Genomic DNA, 19596 nt, shown 5'->3' on the forward strand with positions numbered 1-19596 from the left:
TACAGAGCGCTCATACAAACAAGAGCACAGAGGCATACAGTTCATTAATAGTATTTTAGTATTTCCATTATAGCTGTGTTAGTTGGTATACTGTAGGTATACCAACTATTAGAGGTATTCTAAGCAGGTTGGATGAACCTACATTCAGGCAGGAATATAAGCCAGGAACGCTGGCCACACTGATGAGGCCATGACCAGAGGAGGGTAGTACGAAGGGACATGGGAGACAAAGAGAGGGTCACGCAGATGATCACATGCCATACAACAGCAGCACATTAATCCACGGATAAAAAGATGGAAGAAATTATTGAAAACTCCCTGTGATCAGGTCAGTGTGTTTGTTCTGCATGAGGAACAGACTGACTTGATACCAGTGTCCATGGCAACGTTTCCACTGATAGTTCAGCTCCGGGTTCCGGTGTTTATTCACCTATCGGACATCTTCCTTACCAGTTCATTCATATATAATTGTACCAATATCCAAGTCGTAGCTATAATAAAACTCAATATAAAAAAATGACTGTGTGTGTGTGTGTGCACTGCACAAAGAAAAAATATCAGCTCATCGTCAGACTTCCTTCCAGCTCTGTGATTCTGTAACACACTGAGCACAACCTCAATAAGCACACTGCATGAAACAACTGCAGCATGGGCTTCTTTTCCAAAAGCTACACATATAGAATGTGCCAAATTCATACAGCCATAGGAGGGAAATACAAGTCGACCTTGTTGTTGCTGTTAATTTACCCACATCTGAATACCTGCGAATGAACCCAGGCCTTGTCGTATTTGATCAGTTCTCATGCACAGAGGGACAATCCTCCAGAGGCCAGATGAGAGAGGATGAACAACTTTGAAGGAGTGTTTTGCTGAGTTGATTCCCCTTCATTTTTTTTTTTTTTTTCTTCTACCGCACACAAGGCTGCTTTGAAAATTATGCAGATACTGACTGAACAGCTTTCATTGTTTAAGGTCAGAATGTTCATTACGACTGACACACTGACTGGACGGAGCTTTGAAGTGTTGCCACTGCCTTGACCTTTGCAAAAAGACAGCGTTAGGCTTGCCATTTGGACGTCTTCCTGTGAAGTGATAAACATTCTCTTCAACTCCTCTTCAAGCCCTATCAGGGCTGGAATCTCAATTTGCCGGAAAAAAATAAAAAGAGAGAGAGAGTGCTACAGTCGAGCTGATGCAAATCGTGCTAGTTTGCCTTTTATCTTTCCATTCTTATCACTTTTTGAAACTGCCTCCCTTTAACTTCATATACTTGGATCATTCCCATCCAAAATGTTTTTTTTAAATGAAATGAATATTTCGCTCGGCCCTTCAGATCCACTGAAAAGCCTGGGTGGACAGCTGTAGGTTTGTGGGTGAGAGGTAGCTGGGATGGCTGCCAGTAACGCTGCTCTCCAGCCACAGGGAACGGTCCCTGGTCGCACACCACAGATAACTTACTTAACCTGATTACGTCCTCGCTACAGATTTCAACTGACAGGCTACATTTACCTTGGATCATGGTGAGAGTGATATTCCATTGGTGAGAAGCAAAGAATATGGTCACCATGATTTAAGTGTACTTTAAAGTGTAAAAGCAGCTTGAAGCCATCGATCTGAGACTGTAGCTACAGAAACTAGCTGAGGGTAAATCGCAAACACTCTATATGATATCTATATTCTTTTCATGACTCTTAATAAAACTATTCTTGAGTTTGCCCCATGTGGAGTAAAGATTTGATGCCCCACAGGAAGAATAAAAGCTCATTCCTTAGTGAACACTTTTCAGACCAGTTTTTGTTTTCTACAATTTACCTTAGTTTGCAGTTAATTATTATTATTTTACGGTGATCATTGGTCAGCTGCATGGGTTGATGAGGTAACTTTTGAGACGGTGCTCAGCAAAGATCACTGAAGACGACATAATGTGATTAAGTGGAGCATGGCTCCTCTGACAGAAGTTTTTTTTTTTTTTTTTTTTCCCCACCTCTGTTGCATTATTTCACCTCTACTGTAGACTACACAATGTTCTCCGCACCATCTGTGGTGGTTATACCGGAGCGTATGTCTGGGGGTGTTTACGCAACAGGGACTCTTGAATGCATCAAAGTGAGCTGATTTTATCTTTTTTTTGCAAAATTGTCATCGTATACTGGAACAAAGACAGAGGAGAAGGAACTCTTGTCAGAATCGTTTTGGTGCTTGCCCATAGTTTAGACATGCAGAGCAGAATCTCATTAGTAAAGAATCATTTAATCATTTAAGAAGTGTATCTAGACAATTTTAAGACAGAGTCTGCTGCTAAAGTACCTGCGCTATGAGGAGGGATTAAGGGACTGTATTTTCCTTGCACTTAGTTAAACACCAAAGCACAGCTCTGTTTTAGCCTCCAGGCTCAAATTACACAGAAGCTGTCTAAATGTCAAAAATGGCGAGCAGTCTCTTTGGTACCACTTATCATTGTCAAACTACCACTTCAAGTTGAGCCAGGTAAGCAAACCTAAGAAGTGTCAATGTTCTACTCTATATGACTGTCATCTCTGAAATCTCAAAGGACAAAAAAGTTCAGATGGAATCTTGTACGTTTCTCTTTCGGCAAATAGAGCTTCTGTGGTTTAAACTGTGGCACAGAAGTGTAGCAGTAAAAAGAGAGGCCGGTCAAAAGGCAAATGTGATCTGAAGCAAAGTACTCTTTGTCTTTTGGTTGCAAACAAACAAATCACTTTCACCCCATTTTCCCCAATAAATAAGTGCTGACTCCCAGTGTCCCTGTCTAATCACTCCTGCATCCAATCACCGTTTTTATTCAATGTTCCCTTTGCTGTGGAAGCTATTTTTAATATGCAATATTACCCAAGATTGAAATGTCATGTCATGTCATTTTTATATATTTTTTTCTGCAAACAAATAGAAGAACAGGGAAAAGACGGGGGCATGTCAACATGTTTAATACAAAGCTTGAAGGAGAACATCTACTTACAAATGGGGAGCTATGTGTGTGGCATGTATAGTGGTGTATTGACACCATGCAGACAATGCCTCAGACAGTCCCTCTGATCAAAGTGTGTGTGTGAAAATGTTCATAACACTTATCATAAAGACTGTGATAATAGTGCCTGATCCAATGATAATTGGTAATATCTATAATATATATAGAATTTTAGTATTTTGCCAGTATAATATGAAGGTGGTTAGCAAGTCGTTTCCACAATCGACTAATCAACATTAGTCGATTGTGGAAGGGAAATTATTTATGTGATTTTGGAATCACCACTTTCATTCTAGCAAAAGAGTTTTCTGAAAAGTTAAACATTTTTGAAACACTGGTGCTAAAAATTGGCAGAGTCGAAAAGCATATTTCCCATTTTTCATCTGCAGAGGTTAAAAATGCATAGGACCTCCCAAGTGCCCCAAAAAAATGTTCTATTTTCATGGTGTCTTTAGAAATGAAAGTTTATGATACCCAACAAGAACCTGGGGCTGATGAACATGTCCAACAAAATCCTTTCTGGCTCATACATTAAACACGATGGTTCTCCTTCATACATCTTGATCAACTTCTCCACAGTCTGTTTGCTAGTGATCAAGAGGATTTCTTTACTGTTGCCTGTAATGAACTAATATAGTTACTGATATCCTTGAAAAGTAATGCTGAATTAAACTATTATAGGTAGTAGAGTAAATCTTAATGATCCCTGATGCTCGGTTTTATTCCCTGAAGCCCCCCAAAATTTACACTTGTGAGCTTGTCCGCCTGGCTCGCTCTGTAACAAAACATAAATGCTTGTCAACGCTGTCTTTTTTCTGCCAGTGAACTTTCATTTCCACTTCCTGCTTCACTTTCAACAATGTCGACTGAAACTTTCGCCGAAGACGAGTCATAGAAATGTTTGTATCTTCAAACCTCCTCAGTTAAACTTTCCTCGACGTGTTCCATCTTCATTGATCCAAAACAATCAATTAGACAATTGCGGAGATGGAGAATCAGACGTCCGTCTGCCTATGGTCTGGGCTGTTGCCGTAGCTACGATGTCAAATTGACACAGAAGCCTAAACCGCCTCTGGGACTATCTGCTGATTTGTAGATTTACTGATCCAGCTTAAACCTCTGGGAATGCATTTCCAGATGAGTTAATATCATGTTTGATGTAAAATCTGGATGTTCATTTCTGTCCTTTCACAATAACCAATGAGAGAAACAAGTCGACATTGTTGCAAAGCATCAGATGGTGTCGCCACACAACAGTACAAACTAGTCCCCTAGGGTTAGACTACTGAGCAGGCTACTGTATATAGATATTTAAACTGACCTCTAGTTCTTTCTGGTGAACTGACACACTGTGTTGAGTCTACACATACATTTTTTTATGAACTCTAATTTTTCCTTCCTCATTGCAAAGTATTATGAAGATTAAAAAAAAATGTCCCTGTCCAGGTTAAAATTCGTGCCAATTCAGAGATCAAATAAGGTCCTTCCAGTGCACCCTGATGTGGCACGATAACCTGGGATTTTAAACTCCTTGTCTTCTTAAAAGACAAACCATCTGTGCAAAGTTAAACTATAATTGGCCAGTGGTTGTTTGGAGAGGTTCAGTTCAATGAGGGTTGGATGAGTCCTGAGGAGGATTTGGTTGTGTGGCATCATCCAAAAAGTCAAAGAAATATCTGCATCTGGGCTTGAAAATGGAATACATGTACAGCAGTTCAAACTCTCACCAGGGACATGTTAAAGATCCTTTTGTAAGTGTATTTTTTTTCCTTTTTAAAATATTTGATGTGCATTGTTTTATTCTCAGTTTGGGGCAAGAAGCTGAGCACATCATATAACACACCAGAACAAGAAAATGACAAACAGCCTCTGCTATAGCTTTCACAGCAGCAGAGGAGCAGGTGAGGACATAGCGCAGGAACAAGTGATTACAGACTACATGTTCACAGTTACATGAGAAAATAAATGACAAGGCAACGCATTTGTTTTATGGGTTTAACACAAGTGTAATTTTGTCAGTTTGCTTTGCAGCCAGTGGAAGTTATATAAATGACGTGGGCGATGCAGTGATGCACTGGTAAGCATTGTCGCCTCAGAAGGCTCTGGGTTTGAACCCTCCAGCTGCCTGGGGTCATTCTGTGCAGGGTTTGCATGTCACTTGCATGTTGTGAGATCTATTTTGAATTCTCATTTAGAAGTGTGTTAATCAGTGTTACAAGTAATTATATTCAGGGCAGAATAAATAGCCCTGAATTATGCTTAATAAATGTTTTATAGATAGTAAGAAGCAGTTTCAGTTTTCCTTTCTGAAGAACTAACAGACACGGATCTCAACAATGTTCAGCCTCTTGCTGCGCGTGTCTTCTCCGAGTCGCTTCACCTCACATGCTAGGACATGCTAGGGTTATTAAATTATCAAAGCGCCAACACAGAGGTGGGATAATGGCACAATTGAAGCATCCAAAGACTTCCTCTGGATAAAGTTTTATGAATGAAAATGTGTACTCACCTCCAAAGCGTGCTCTCAGTGACACTGCCGATGTGAAAATCGTAGAGCTTCGTTAGAATCAGGATCACCTGGAAATAGAGAGAGTTTGACTATTACAATCATTTTATAAGCCGATCAACGTAGGGAGTGGAGTCGACTCTGTGGCTGTAGAGTGGCTGAGATAAGTGAAAAGACGTTCAAAGCCCAGACTAGTACAATGATTTAGGCTTCTGGAGTTTGAGTATCTTTGGTTCCATTCAATTCATTTCAGCTCAGTACAATTTTATTTCAATAACAATGCAAATTGTCTCAAGACACTTTACAGAACACGGCCTGAAGGCCCCAGAGCAAGCACTAAGGCGGCGGTAGCAAGAGATAACACCCTTTAAAGAGAAAGAAACCTGAAGTAGAACTCAGCTGAATGATTAGTTACATTTCAGATGTTGACCAGGAATGAATGTTAAGATGGAATTTAAAATCGACACTGAAAGACACAGACTTTGTGTTCGACTGCAAAGGAGACATAACTGAGACTCAAGGCAAAGCATCCGGTGTATGAAGAGCAATGTACTCTGCGGTATAACCTCTTGACCTTGCTCTTAGGAGCTTTGTTTAATAACTGAACTAATTAAATTATGAATGCAAGTGGTCAAAATGAGTTTGCTTAGAAGTTGTTTCAGCTCAGCCTTGAGTCAGTAATTGACATTTTGGGAAATTCCTTATTTCCAATGCTCTCAGTGCATTTAAGATTCATTAATTTTGTTGTACCTGTACAATGACAATAAAGACATTCTACTGTAATATATGTCATGTTTTTATAATGTTCATAAAAACATTTTCTTGTAGAAGACACCTATGTGTCTGTTCAGATGTAACATTACGATCTAGTGGTGGTGGTGGTCTGGGTCGTCCAATTAAAGACCTCCTGTACTGAACATGGTTGCTACTGCACCACTGGGGCTGACGAGATTGTATCTGGAAACGCATGTTAACGCCAAGTCTCACGTTAACAAACACACGTATGTAAATGTGCTCACTTGCGACCTCATTGTCCAAATCAGATCTCAATGCAAGGTCTGACCAGATCCTTAAGACACTTAAGGAAAGTGGTTCATGAGAAAAACATTTCTCTGTGAAGGTAGTTCTTTTGAGTCAAGTTGGCAGGGATGTGCATCATGTGGAGCCAGGTGCGTGGCAGTTGGAGAACATGGTTATCAATTCTTGGAATGTCTATGCTACCTTGTGTGACCTGCTACCATTTGGATAAGTGAAGGAAAAATTGAATGTATGCCACTTCAGGACAGTACTACCAATAACTATTTGCATTAATACTAAACAGGATTCTCACAAACAGTAAACGGGGACACTTCAAGGTGCCAGATAGATGAGATAGATGAGCATCTTGGGAGGTACTACCGTACAGTGTATCCAACTCTGTGTATGCCACTTTAAAGCTTAGGTTTTCTCTTGACGGAGCACGCTGGCATCACGGCCCTTGTGGAGGAGTCTGATCCAATAGTCTCTGTGTTCACAACTTTGGTCTCTGTTCTTTTGGAGAGACAATCAGCAGGCGAGGCACTTTGATAGTCTCTGTACAAGTCCTCAGAGCAAATAAGAAAAAATGAAGGCCAAGTCTGCCGTGACAGGATCAGTGGTCAGCTGTGATCCTCCACTCCAGAGTGGATCACGGGGACAGCTGGAGGTGTAAAGTTGTAGGTAGGAGACATCAGAGGTAATACAATTAACCGAGGGGAAAAACGGTGTTTGTTTAACCTAACCATCTGGTAGACGCCAACTGTATTCACCTCCAGGTTACACGAGGCGGTTAAATGTGTGTGGAAAAAATTGTTGCACAGGGAGGCATGCCATCACTTAGCACTTAGGACACATTTGACCTGACCTCACCGACATGAAACATCCTTTGACATAATAAGATGCTTTTTAGATCCTCCGGTTCATGCGTTGTTATCAGTTGTACAGATAATGATAGGAAGTTGTACTTCCTCCACTCCTTGACTCCTCCACCTTGCAACAATGCTCTGCTTATTTAAAGCAACCTGGCATGCTTGTATTGAGTCACTTGGCAGGGACGAGGTATGTCCTTGGCCCCTTTAGCACAAGTCAGTAATCAGCAATTAGAAAATAAAGCTCTAAAGAAGTGTCCTCACACCCAAGACCTCCAACCACTCACGCTCTTGTGAAGCTCTGCCGGCCTGCAGACTTCCAGGACCTTTCCACTTTTGGCCGAGCGTCACTCTTCCCACAAGCCTTTTGAACAAGCCAGCTGCTTAGCAGGGACCCTTAGCTAGAACTTGCGGGGAGATGTGCCACGCGCCCAAGGGACCATCCTTGGCCACGGCTGTGAACATAAGGCTCAGGCCAAGCAAGGCTGTAGTGCCAGAGAGAGGGCAGCGCTGAATCAGAAGAAAATGGACTCCACCGCAAATCAAAACTGGATGTTTGCGTGTACCAGCATGTGTGTATTCTGTTGGAAATCACAATACAGCCGACTATATCTGAGACAAAGTGTGTGTGTTTGTGTGCTTGTGCAGCCTTTGTGCTGTCAGACGCGTGGCCGTGTCTGAGTTCTGCTTGGGGCTTGACACATGCAGACATAAGTCGTCTCATCCCCACATGACAATCTGGATTTGAAATTCACATTGAACAACCAGGACACCAGCCAAAACACAGACAAAGCACCTTTGTCACTTCAAATGCTTTTTAAGAAAACCTTAAAAGGAGTCTCAACAACATCTTTTCAGTCGAACTTAAAAGCTTTTTTTTTTTTTTTTTTTAAAGAAAAGAATGTTTAATGCATTAAGCTGTGGACCTGGAAAACTAATGCATGTGGGTTTCAAGGAACAGCAGGCAGATAGTCTTACTGTTTATTTACATGCGTGCTCTCAAATGTTGTTGGTCTTTGTCCAACAGAGAGCGAGCGTGATGGAAGAACAAATCTGCAGCTCACTTAAATACATGGTGGACGGGGTATTTGTATTTCAAGTACACTCTCCCCTTCTGAATACCCAGTTGACTTGCAATTATTGAATCAAAATGTCAGTCACATTGTACTCTCATAGCCTTGTTGCCTCAGCAATTAACCAACTGTGGTGAAAACATATTATTAGCATAACTAGATGTCCCCCTCTCCTCAAAGACCAAGTCAAAGTGCCAGACACAATTTTGAATATTGGTTCAGCTCATAGAATGCTAATGACAGTGTTAATGACTTTTCTCTGAGAAAACGTCCAGCTTGTCTCATTGCAGAGCAACGGTTTAATTGTGATCATGACCCGAAGAGGTGTCACCTTCGATGTCTGGTAACGGCGCAGGGCCGTATCACATGTGTGAGTGAAACGTGACTTTCTACTAACTGCACTGAATTTGTTTTTTTATTTATGCCACAAACGTCAAATCTAACAAGACATTAACATCCATACAAGGAGGGATAATGAACTCAATTTGTACAAAATCAAATTCTTTAAAGCAGAAATGCACTTGAAACGCAAACAAAATGGACAAGAAACATTAGCATGAAATGAACAGGATTAGCAAAGTGTCCTCGGTGAAACATTAGTAACATTTCCGTAATTAATCCTGATTTAGAATTCATTTTACACGATTCAAAGACTCTAGCCACACTGAGTGGTTCAAAACAAAACATTTCAAACTCGAATCAATGACACAAAGAACTTCCAGAATACACTTTTGTATTTCAGCTTTAGACTATTTCAGAGACATGTTCATTTTACGCTACATTGAGAACTAAAAATACTCTCAATGCCTTTCATTGCGAACTGTCACGGCACTCCATTATTGACAGTATTCCGAAAATAGGCTTTACTTCAAACAAACACCACAACGGACGACACCATAACGGCAGTGATCATTATCTCGACGTGATTAAGCATCCCCGCCACTCTGTAGCATGTCAACAGCTGAGCGATTACAATGTCAGTCAACGAGAGCTGTTTATGAGACACAATGACAGAACGTCAACCTGGGAAATCAGAACTACCTGTTGACACCAAGGCCAAAAAAACATTGAATCGTTTTTGTACAATTCACCGTGGCCGCAAAGGAAATTGAAGCCATGGACTTCATGGCAAGTGGATAAATACACAGAAGGGGCTTTGAATAACTGTGTGGACCATAAGTGGAGACAAACACAAAGCTGAAATGAAGTGGGATATAACAGCAGTGAGAATGAGGCCTCAACTGTCTGACTTTTGTTTCCCCGCTCGCTGTAATAAAGGCTGGGAGCGTGGACCGCTCTAACTAGGTTAGTGAAAGGTCTTGTTTGCCCTTTTTCCAGTACAGCCAGAGAAGCAGCTTAACAGCACATTAATTATGAAAGATTAGAGCCGCACTAATCAATATCTCCTACATAGTGGATACGGTGTTAGTGGCAATTATCGCCCAACTTTGCCGCTACTTTCAACTTTCAATTCAATTCAGTACAACTTTATTTGTCCCCAAGGCAATTCAGTTTGACAGCAATAAGCAGCACCCATGCCTACATAGACAGTAACCAACATTCAAGAATACTAACACAAACCACACTAACACAGGTGTCCTCCTGTGTCTCCCAAGAATGCACAACTGCTAGGTGTGTTAACAGAAAATGAACAATGATGTAAAAAGTACTTATTAAAAGTAAGTATTGGGAAATCAGGGGTTCATTCCCGCATGGGCGGATTTAGATTTAAAGAACTAACGGCAGTCTAAAAGATCAGGAATAACGATTTGTTTTCCTGGATGGATCTTTAAAACGCCTTCCTGAGGGCATGAGCTGAAGGTCTGCAGCTAGGATGTGGTCATGTTGCGCCATAGCACCCCTCGCTTTCTTGACCACCCTTTTGTCCCAGAGACAGGACAAGCCTTCCTGCTGCATCCCAGTTATTTTGGAACACGCCCTCACAGTTTTGTTCAGCGAATATATGTCTTTTACACCCATGCCATGCCACTGAACCAGTGAATGAATGAAAAACTTAAAATACTTACAAAACAAACACTGCATCCTCCTGCTTACATTAAAAGAGTTCAGCTTTCTGAGATGAGCCCTTTGTTGTCCTTTTTTGGCAGTCACCTCTGTGTTGACATCAAATTTTAGTTGTGAGTCAAAGACAGCCCCCAAGTATTTGTAGGAATCTACAATGTCCACCTCCATGCCACGGACAAAGTTAACAGCTGGTTTGCTTTGATTCTTGCTAAAATTAATCACAATTTCTTTAGTCTTGGACACGTCTAGGTCGAGACCATTTTCTCACACCAGGTGACAAAGGCAGACACAGCACACTTATTATTTGAACGTGAACCCTCCAGAGGAAGGCTTTCATGCCTTTGAGGTCTATAAATTCGAAACTCATTAACTGCTGCATTGATAGCAACATGTTGTTTATATTTAAGAAAGAAAATCTAATTATTAAGTGTAAAGTTTTAAAGACTAAAAAAAAATATCTGAGGGATCTGGAAAGATCCAAATGGCAGTACAAAATATCTGTAAATGGAACCGCTTGGACTTTTTCTCATGAACCACTGGATGCCACATCAATATCTGTACAGAGTGTCTGCTAGTCAGACACATGGGAGGAAGCCTACGCCATGTCCCACACACGTCATGACAACGCCAGGCCTCCCATTTCAGCCTTGAGTAATGTGTGGATTTTTGAGCAGAAGGGTTGTTTTGTTGGAGAACCGGCGCATCCCCTGCTGCCTTATGTTTCCACGGCGTGCGGCGACGGGCGATATGTCAGCTTTGAGCACCGCATGAGCACGTAGAGCACCACATCATTAAGCACATGTAAACACGGACTCCAAAGAGAAATAAGCTCTTTTAACCTCGAGTGACTACCAGCGTGTCTTAAGCAGCGTGGCACCGTCACAGCGGAGAAAAATTAAAACAACAGTCTTTCGGCTGGAGCTAGTCACTCTAAATGTGCCAATTATGGCGTTATCAGTAAGCACAGATTAAATGCATACAACTCTTCAGAGATGAAGGCCATCAGCGGATGAAAGGAAGGGAATTAGGATGTGAAATGAGTTGTGTTTGCGCGCATAAACACAGTCCAGCAGGGCATGCTGGAGCTGTTAGTCTGTTTTAGAGAAGACAGAAGTAATGTGGTCCTTGTGGACGTCGCTCACTCCGCCTCCAGCTCCTTACTACTACTCTCTTCGTGACTCTGCTCCTTCATGCTCCCTCTCACACTTTCTGTCTCCATGTCCCACTATTTGAATCTTTCCTTCTTGTGATTTTCTCTTTTTGATGCACATCCTTCTCTGTGTGCAACCTACCTCATTATGCCATCCTTCATGTCTCTGTATTTACCTTGTTCCTATTTTTTTTTCTCATAAGCCACATCTCTGTGTATTTGCCCCAACTGAAGCCCCTTTATCTCTGTTTATCTGGGCTTGTCTTTTCCCTCTCCCCCTTGCATCATTTTCCCTTGGTTTTGCTCAGGCTCCTTGCCCATACCTCTTATCTTTATTCTGTCAGTAGCGTTTCATATTCCCCTCTTAATGTTCCTCGCCTTCACTATCTCCTTCTTTCCTTTCCCTTCTCGTTTCCTCTCTTTCTATAGCCCCTCTTTGTTTTGCGGTGGCAGCAATGAAGTTGCTGCCTAATCTCATGGGAGTTTGTGAAATAGTCACAAACCGAAAAAATAAATAAATAAATAAAACAATATAATAAATAAATAAATAATGATCCCACATGGGACCCAAAACAAAGTCCCCTGCATCAACGTCCATGTGTGACCTCTGGAACATCTGGAATACATTTTCACCATCTTGCTACGAGTCACAAAGACATTGCAACAGTCATGTCCAAGGAGACAAATCAGTTCCTTGTAGCAACTTTTAATGCAAATGAATGTCTTGTCATTAGGTACACTGGTGAAAATGAATGCATCCTAAGTAGGGTTCAGCATTTTACAGCCGTTTTTCCCCCCTTAGCAATACTGAAACTTGAAAGTTTAAGAAAGTAGTACAGTGTACTTTATATATATATACATATTCTCTCTATTCTCTCTCTATTTCTGCTTGTACACGGTGCACAGGCGTAGACTCATGCTGCTTGGGCCTTTTGTTGTTCTGATGAAAAAAAAAAAAAAAAAACACCGTGTGGCCTCTTTGAGGGACGACTGGCTCCGAAAAGTAGATGTTCATCTGTGCTGAAGCTTGGCTGCTGACGTTAGCATACATAGCACGCGAGGGTCCATTTGGTGGTACTTGCTCTGACGCCCCGGGGGCAGTTATGTTCTGCTGCTCCTGTCCAGGACATCACAAAGCAGATGAAGTATGTGGGGATGGAGTACATTTCGGGTGAGTGCCGGTAAAATTATAGCAAATAAATCTGCATAACCAGTAAAGTGTTTCTGTTACTAGCCTACTGACTTCAATGGAGTTGTAGTAAATATTAGGAACAAATGCTGGTACAACAGAGTACGACAAGTCATAGCTTTCAAAATGAAAACAACAGCTCTGTTATTTGGATCTGATGCTGAATACCGTAGGTGCAGCTTTTTATATAACAAATACTTTAGAGAATGCACAGCTTTAATGTAAGTTTCTGCTTGATGGGGTGAAATGTCATTCAGTGAAGAGCTAGAGGATCAAGGTGGCGCTACAAGGTGAGGGAAAGGTCAATCAAGTGGCCGACGTGGTGGGAGTGAGATTGTGAGCCTATCTACTTTATCACCTCAGCTGGATTTTTGGACTATGGGAGGAATAACCTTTCCAGCACAGTAGGATAAACCCATCATATAAGCTCTGCAACCCCCCCTCCCTCCAAAAAAAAGAAAGTTATAGGTGCTGCGATTCCACTCAGGCACACAAGATCCTACCTCAACTTCAAAGGCTTGAGATAGAAATGTTACCATAACAACCACTGGCTGTAAAGCAGCTGCAAATTCTCAAAGTTTTTCTGGAGCCAGAGCTTCTAAAGGTCTAGAGACACCAACTTCTTTTTTTCACAGGGGATTAAGTGACATACTCCAGGATGGGTGATACATAAATCCCAAAAACGTACCTCCAAACTAAATTGTAAATTTTTGGCTGCAATGCCTTGACACATCTGCCTATGCTATTTTCACTTTACATGTTCCTGAGCTGCTGTGTCTAATATTTGCTGCCATTTTGAATGACAGTCCTGTGCACCAGGTGAATCAACTCAAAAATAAATAAAGCCGCTACTGTCCTTAAGTTTCAGTGTGTCAAGTATGTCTGGGTGTTTATTTGGAGCAAGTCCAGGATGTTGCATGGAGGCATAATATACACAGTGTATTTCAACTTCTAATTAGACTAAAAATATTTGTGTATTCAAAGCGAACATTTACATTGTCTTAAACAAGCTCAAGGTAGAATCTTCTCCACAAAGTGTTGGGTGGATGAACAGCTCCAACGTTATTAATAGCCTCCATTTGCATTGGGCTATTTTGGGTATTTCATGCAGGACACCAGCCATTAAGATTTCCTATTTGCCCATTTTTCTTCCCCATGGTGCGTCTGTCTCCCAGGCCAGCTCTTGAGGAAGCCAAGCGAATCAAACACTATCTGGCTGTCCGTGGAGCCTGCACCAGGGGTTAGAGCTTATCACAGTGCAAGCACGGGTGCAATAAAAACAAAGCCTGTGTAGACTCCCTGACTTCTCTCCATCATACAATGTAACACGGAGGGACAGATAGAAAAAATGGAACCAGTGGAATTTCACTGACACACAGACAGACCAGACAGACATCACAGTCGCACTAAAAAAGACATGCCTCTATCGCATGAGCGGACACTGATGGTAGAAGAGGGCAACACTGTGAAACTACAACACTGCATCTTTGAAAATAAAAAGGGGAAGAAAAGCAATTCAGTTTTTTTTTGTTCTGCTCCTTCTGATTCCTCACATCTTATCATTAGAGCACATTGGAGGGTTAATTCAGCGGGAGCCCACAGTGACAATCTGGTAGATGTTCAAAGAATTTCCATTTCTCAGAGGGTGACTATTTTTATAGAAAATGTAGCACTGCGTACTCACTAATTAGATCACGAGGCAGGAGATCCTGCGAGTATGCGAAGATACTGACAAACAGGAACAAGTGTACTGATAAGAGAACCGAGTCTCAAGAGAAATAATTTAACAAATCACTAATGCTGACCTTTGAATTCTAACCTCTTCCACTGCAGATTGCTTAGCTTATTATTATTGTTATGTAGTATTGTGCAGTTTACATTGAATTTAATTCCAAGTCTAAGGCAGAATCGATGAGAAATTGCACCCAGCTAATGTGAACCTGAAGATATACATGAACATCCTCCTACCGTGATCCCATCTATTCTGAGGTCCCACAGGGTTTTATTGTGGGTCCCTTTTGATTCAGCTCGTCTCTCTTGGACGAACACACATTTGTCTTCACTACTATGCAGAAGATACAGGACAGTGGATCCACAAAAGAAAAAAAAAATGAAATGATTAGTATCACCTAGTCTAGCCTGCTCAACTTAAACGACTTAAACAATGTTTAATCAACGACTAAGTCCAGGTTTCCATTTTTTGACTACACAGGTAGAGTCTTGCTTTGATCAAGTGAGATATTTACTTACTTCAATCATTCCGCTTGCTTTTATATGATCCATACTTGATTAATGGTGTAACTCTGGTCTAAACAGGTAAAATATCTCACTACAGCCTGTTCAAAATAGTTGTACCAGCGCTTATATGTGCTTGTGATCATCATTAATTATCACAATGTACATTGTTTTTGTAGGAATCTGAATAATTCATTGAATACAATCTCAAACCTCAAAACAGGATTTTGTAAGAAACTAAGTAAAGGTTCGTAAGCACCTCCAGAGATCCAGCATGCAGCGATTTTTACAGGCTGGCTCATGTTTCACGAGACCAGCAGATGTGCGGAATTGGTGTAGTGTCTCTTTAGAGAATAACAAAGTAAGAACTAGCTTTTAATGATATTAAGAAATGTATGTCGTATTGAGTGTGTCATTTTCTGTTCTGGTTAAAGGAAAAAAGAAATAGAGAAGTGTTTGTCTGGCAGGAGCAGTTATTTCCTGTCAGTGGCATCTCTAAAATGTATGCTGTTACACTTGTTTTTGTGCTTTTTTAAGAATGAAAATAGTCAGTCTTTTGTGATTAGTGTGAAAAACAAATTCACAAGTAGAGGGCCGCTTGGGAAACTAGCTGGGAGACAAAGTCAGGGTGAGAGGTCTCACCTTACTGTGTCTTATTGTGACATTTACTTGTCTCATAGCAAATGTTTTTTAGACCCACTGGATGGAGACTGCTAACTTTGACTCTCAAAAAGCCCAAGCTACTATTAATCTAACCAGTAGAGGTCACCTTCCTCTACTGTGAGTATGCTTTTCCCCCAGACTCATCATTTGTGATAAGACATTGCTTTTTGTTCAGCAAACGAGCAGCAGGAATTAGTTGGAATCTGTCATTTCCATCTTCAAAATGATTTCCTCTATTCCATAAATTCCCTCTGGTAAGCACTGGTAATGTTTCCCACAGGGAGGAGAAACGGGAGCTTTAACCGCAGATGAGCTAATGTGTCACTGTGGATCTTCACTAAGGTGACACAATATGAAGGCAGCAGGACAGCTAATTAACAGCAGGCTTCAGCCTTAATTCTTAATTACATTTGTTTCTTAAGCTCTGACGCTGACCTCTGTCACCGCATCGCACTGCTGCATGTGTGAGGGATGAAGGTAAAAGACTGCTCTGTCACCGATAGTGTATCCTGAGCGAATTCAGGTGCATCTAGCCAGAAGCTGCAGACACACTAAAAGCATCAGAAGTGTGTTGGGCATAATTAAAATTGCAATATGTTGTCCTTTCAGGGACATTATGCTATCCATCAAGCACTTGATCCATCGGCTCGGCTCGACACAAGCCAGCTCGCTGATGGCTCAGGGGCTGCTTACGTTGACATCTGCTGTGACAATGCTGGGTTAGCAGACTCTGAAGTATGGTGCCGCTGCACCATCCATTAGTGTTATGCCTTCCACCTGGCCGATCGACAGCGTTTGGGGAGTCATTCGAGGCCAGACAGTTGCTTTTATAATAGTGAAAGAAACTAAAATAGATGTTTATCTTTGCTATGTAATTTTCTTTTTCTTTTTTTAAGTATAACCCAGATTTCTAAAGTAACACCTGAATTTCTATAGTCCAGATAAACTGAAACTTTTTAGTAGTCATAATACTAAGGGCCTGGATATATGTTAGCGGATACCATATTGTTGCAGGGAATCTGAACCTCTTTAGGCATGTGTCTATAAAGAAAGGAGGTCGGTAATTAGACCCTCAAAAGACAACAAAGGATCCTTTTGTAGACACAAGTATTTATAGGTTACATATAGATATTCTGTTCTTTTTAAAGGGGGTACAATAAATAATAATAATTTAAGAATTCAAACAAAAATTAAAGAGAATACTTTCTGTTTTTGGATTTTACATAGTTAAGTCAAACATTACTTTTAAGACTCAAATATAGTGTATTAAATCAGCAGCTTATCAAAGACTCGTACCAGTGGAAATTAAAGCAGCAAGGAAATTTAATATGGTTTAATAAAACCATAATGTGCTTTTTTCCCCCTTGTATCTGATAGCTCACTTTCAGTTGAATGAAATTGAAGATTTGAAAGAAGAGAAGATTAAATGGATAAAGATAACTTTCCATATGTGAAATTACTTTCTCTGTCACTTATTGACATCTCCCAACATGGTATCTGCTGGTAACATAAATATGTAACGATAATATACTACATCAACACTGAAAAAAAATGCTGATACTCTTTGAGGGGACTCCATGAATGGAAAAACATGTAATAAAAATATTTTAAGAGTCTGACCCAGTCAACGCTCTTGTCAGTTGCGATGTGTCAAATTCTTCAGATCTGAATGCTTTGACAGAACCCTGTTTTTTGCTGTCAAGCTCAGTCAGCTTCATAAAAACAAACAAAAAAAAATCAAAATGATATATGTTTGCATGCTAACATTTGTAAAGTGTTGAGTAGTGTTAAGTAGGGTTGTGTCACATAGCTCTGTGGAACCTGGTCATGTTTAACTATTTTTATAGTGACTCTATAATATAGAGTCCATAGATTAATTGTATGATTTCCTTAATCAACATTACTTTAAGACAACGAATCGTACTTTATTTCAGTATCCGTTTTAATTGTATGTGGGTTACTTATCAAGTTTTTGTTATTCTTATCGACATCTGAGCTGCTTAGAAAGCTCCCTGCTCAGTTCTTAACTCGGTTCACATCAACGGTAATTGCACACGGTTTTGTTCCTGTAGTGCACCATTTAGCAGGACTTTGAAGCTGAACTTGCTTTCAAAAGACTGTTTCTCTATCTATTTGTGAATGTTCTGCTTCTTTTGGGATTTTTGGTACTATGAACTGCCACGCACAAATTCTCCTTGCTTTCTGTAGATCATTTTCTGATTAACGTGTGTGTGTAACAGCGTTGAAAGGAATTTGTGTCACCTACAGCAGCCCTTGTTGAAACCAAAGGTAGAGGACATTGTATTTCTCGTGCAACGTCACCTTTTTATTGAAGGGGATTTCTGAAACTAATGGCAAAATGACATATGATATGAAATAGATTGGAATATTGGAAGCATTTGTAAACCCCTTTTGTAGTATTCAGTTTCACTCTGGAACTTCTTTTCCTTCCAGGAAAAGATTCACTGATGTGGAAAACAACCCCACACTTTTTGTCATAAGCGCAGACAATTTCATTGAATCAGGTCAATCAAACTGAAAACACCAACTTTCACTGCGGTAAAGTTCCAGAGAGACACAGCGCTGCTCCCCGGTGCCGCTGACATGTTGGGGACTGGAGCTTCAGAAAGCTTGCATGTCTCATCTCATCATCCGGTGCCATCACAGGTCATGGGCAGCAGGCATCACTCGGTGCCAACAACAGTAGCCCCGCAAACAAAACAGTTGGTGCCATGTGTTCCATGGCATGATTCATTTTGACATGCCTAGCGTCTGGCATCCTCACAGCTAAGGCTTTTTAAGTGAGTCATGTCTGAGAGTCATCTCAGACTCCCGACTGAAGCCGAGGTCTGCAGTTTGCAAACAAATCCCTGCATAAACACTTTGAAAGATGTGAAAGGTTTACTCAGACTATACCGAATCTAAACACTTTCTACATGATGAAGCGCCTCATTCTCTCACAAACATCGCAGTGATGACACCATCACTGAACCAGCATCTCAAAAAGTTGAGGGTGTTCTTTAAAAGACAACTTTGACTGGGTTAGCAAAGAATATTGATGTCATAGACATCTGTATGATATCCTCCAAGTTATTGCCGGAATTTCCTGCAAAAGTGAGAAAAAAAATATGCTGAACACAAAGATTAGTTTTATATATTTGGATTGAGACAGGCCGGCTGATTACATTCCCGTATGGGGGAGCTGAGGCGCTAGAGCCTCGAGTAATTCTCTAACAGTGTATTTCCCCCAAATATTTCCAAGGAATAATGTGAAGATGTGATGATCGTAAAGCATGGTACAGTAAGACGATCTTATTCAAGTGGTAATGCATAGGCTGTAGATGCAAAAATAACATCCTGCATGATATGATGTCGTTCGTGCGTGATACCATGTCTCCAAACCAAAAACCACTGCCACACAGGGTCAAGTTGTCAAGACGACAGCATCTGTGTCAAGCAGCAAAGGTTGTACCTCACTTTCATTAACCCTTTACAACCAAACCTGACACATCGGTGACATGTTAAAGCTTACAGTTTTTGAATTAGCGTGACTCACTTCCGACATTGCTCTTCCGACATAATTCAAAGTGTGGCTGAACACACTAGCGGTGTGCTTTTGTCTGGATGACCTTTGTGACAGCTCAAGGATATAACTAACCTAGGTTTTACCAACAAATTCCTCTAAACAACTCTATCTTCCTGGATCTCCCTGGTCTTGCGTGTGAATTCAGGCCATTGGCGAGTTACGGTAATTCAAATACCACAAGCATTTTTTCATCCGCGGCCAGATGTTTAGGTCTTAAAGGATTAATAAAACCTTGATTATTTTTATGGAAGTATGGTTAAGGCTCAGAGACTTCAGTGGTTTGGGAGCTTCCGTAGC

At 40.8% G+C, this 19596-nt stretch overlaps 1 protein-coding gene across 1 annotated transcript in view; it reads right to left on the reverse strand.

Annotated features, from left to right (window-relative positions):
* Positions 1 to 19596, reverse strand: part of sorcs3 (sortilin related VPS10 domain containing receptor 3) — a 214213-nt gene that overhangs the window by 132888 nt on the left and 61729 nt on the right. Inside the window, exon 2 of the mRNA XM_047579158.1 lies at positions 5496 to 5563. Coding sequence (XP_047435114.1) covers positions 5496 to 5563 — 68 coding nt within the window. The remainder of the gene's footprint in view (positions 1 to 5495; positions 5564 to 19596) is intronic.

This window comes from Mugil cephalus, chromosome 2, assembly GCF_022458985.1.
Source record: "Mugil cephalus isolate CIBA_MC_2020 chromosome 2, CIBA_Mcephalus_1.1, whole genome shotgun sequence".
NCBI lineage: Eukaryota > Metazoa > Chordata > Actinopteri > Mugiliformes > Mugilidae > Mugil > Mugil cephalus.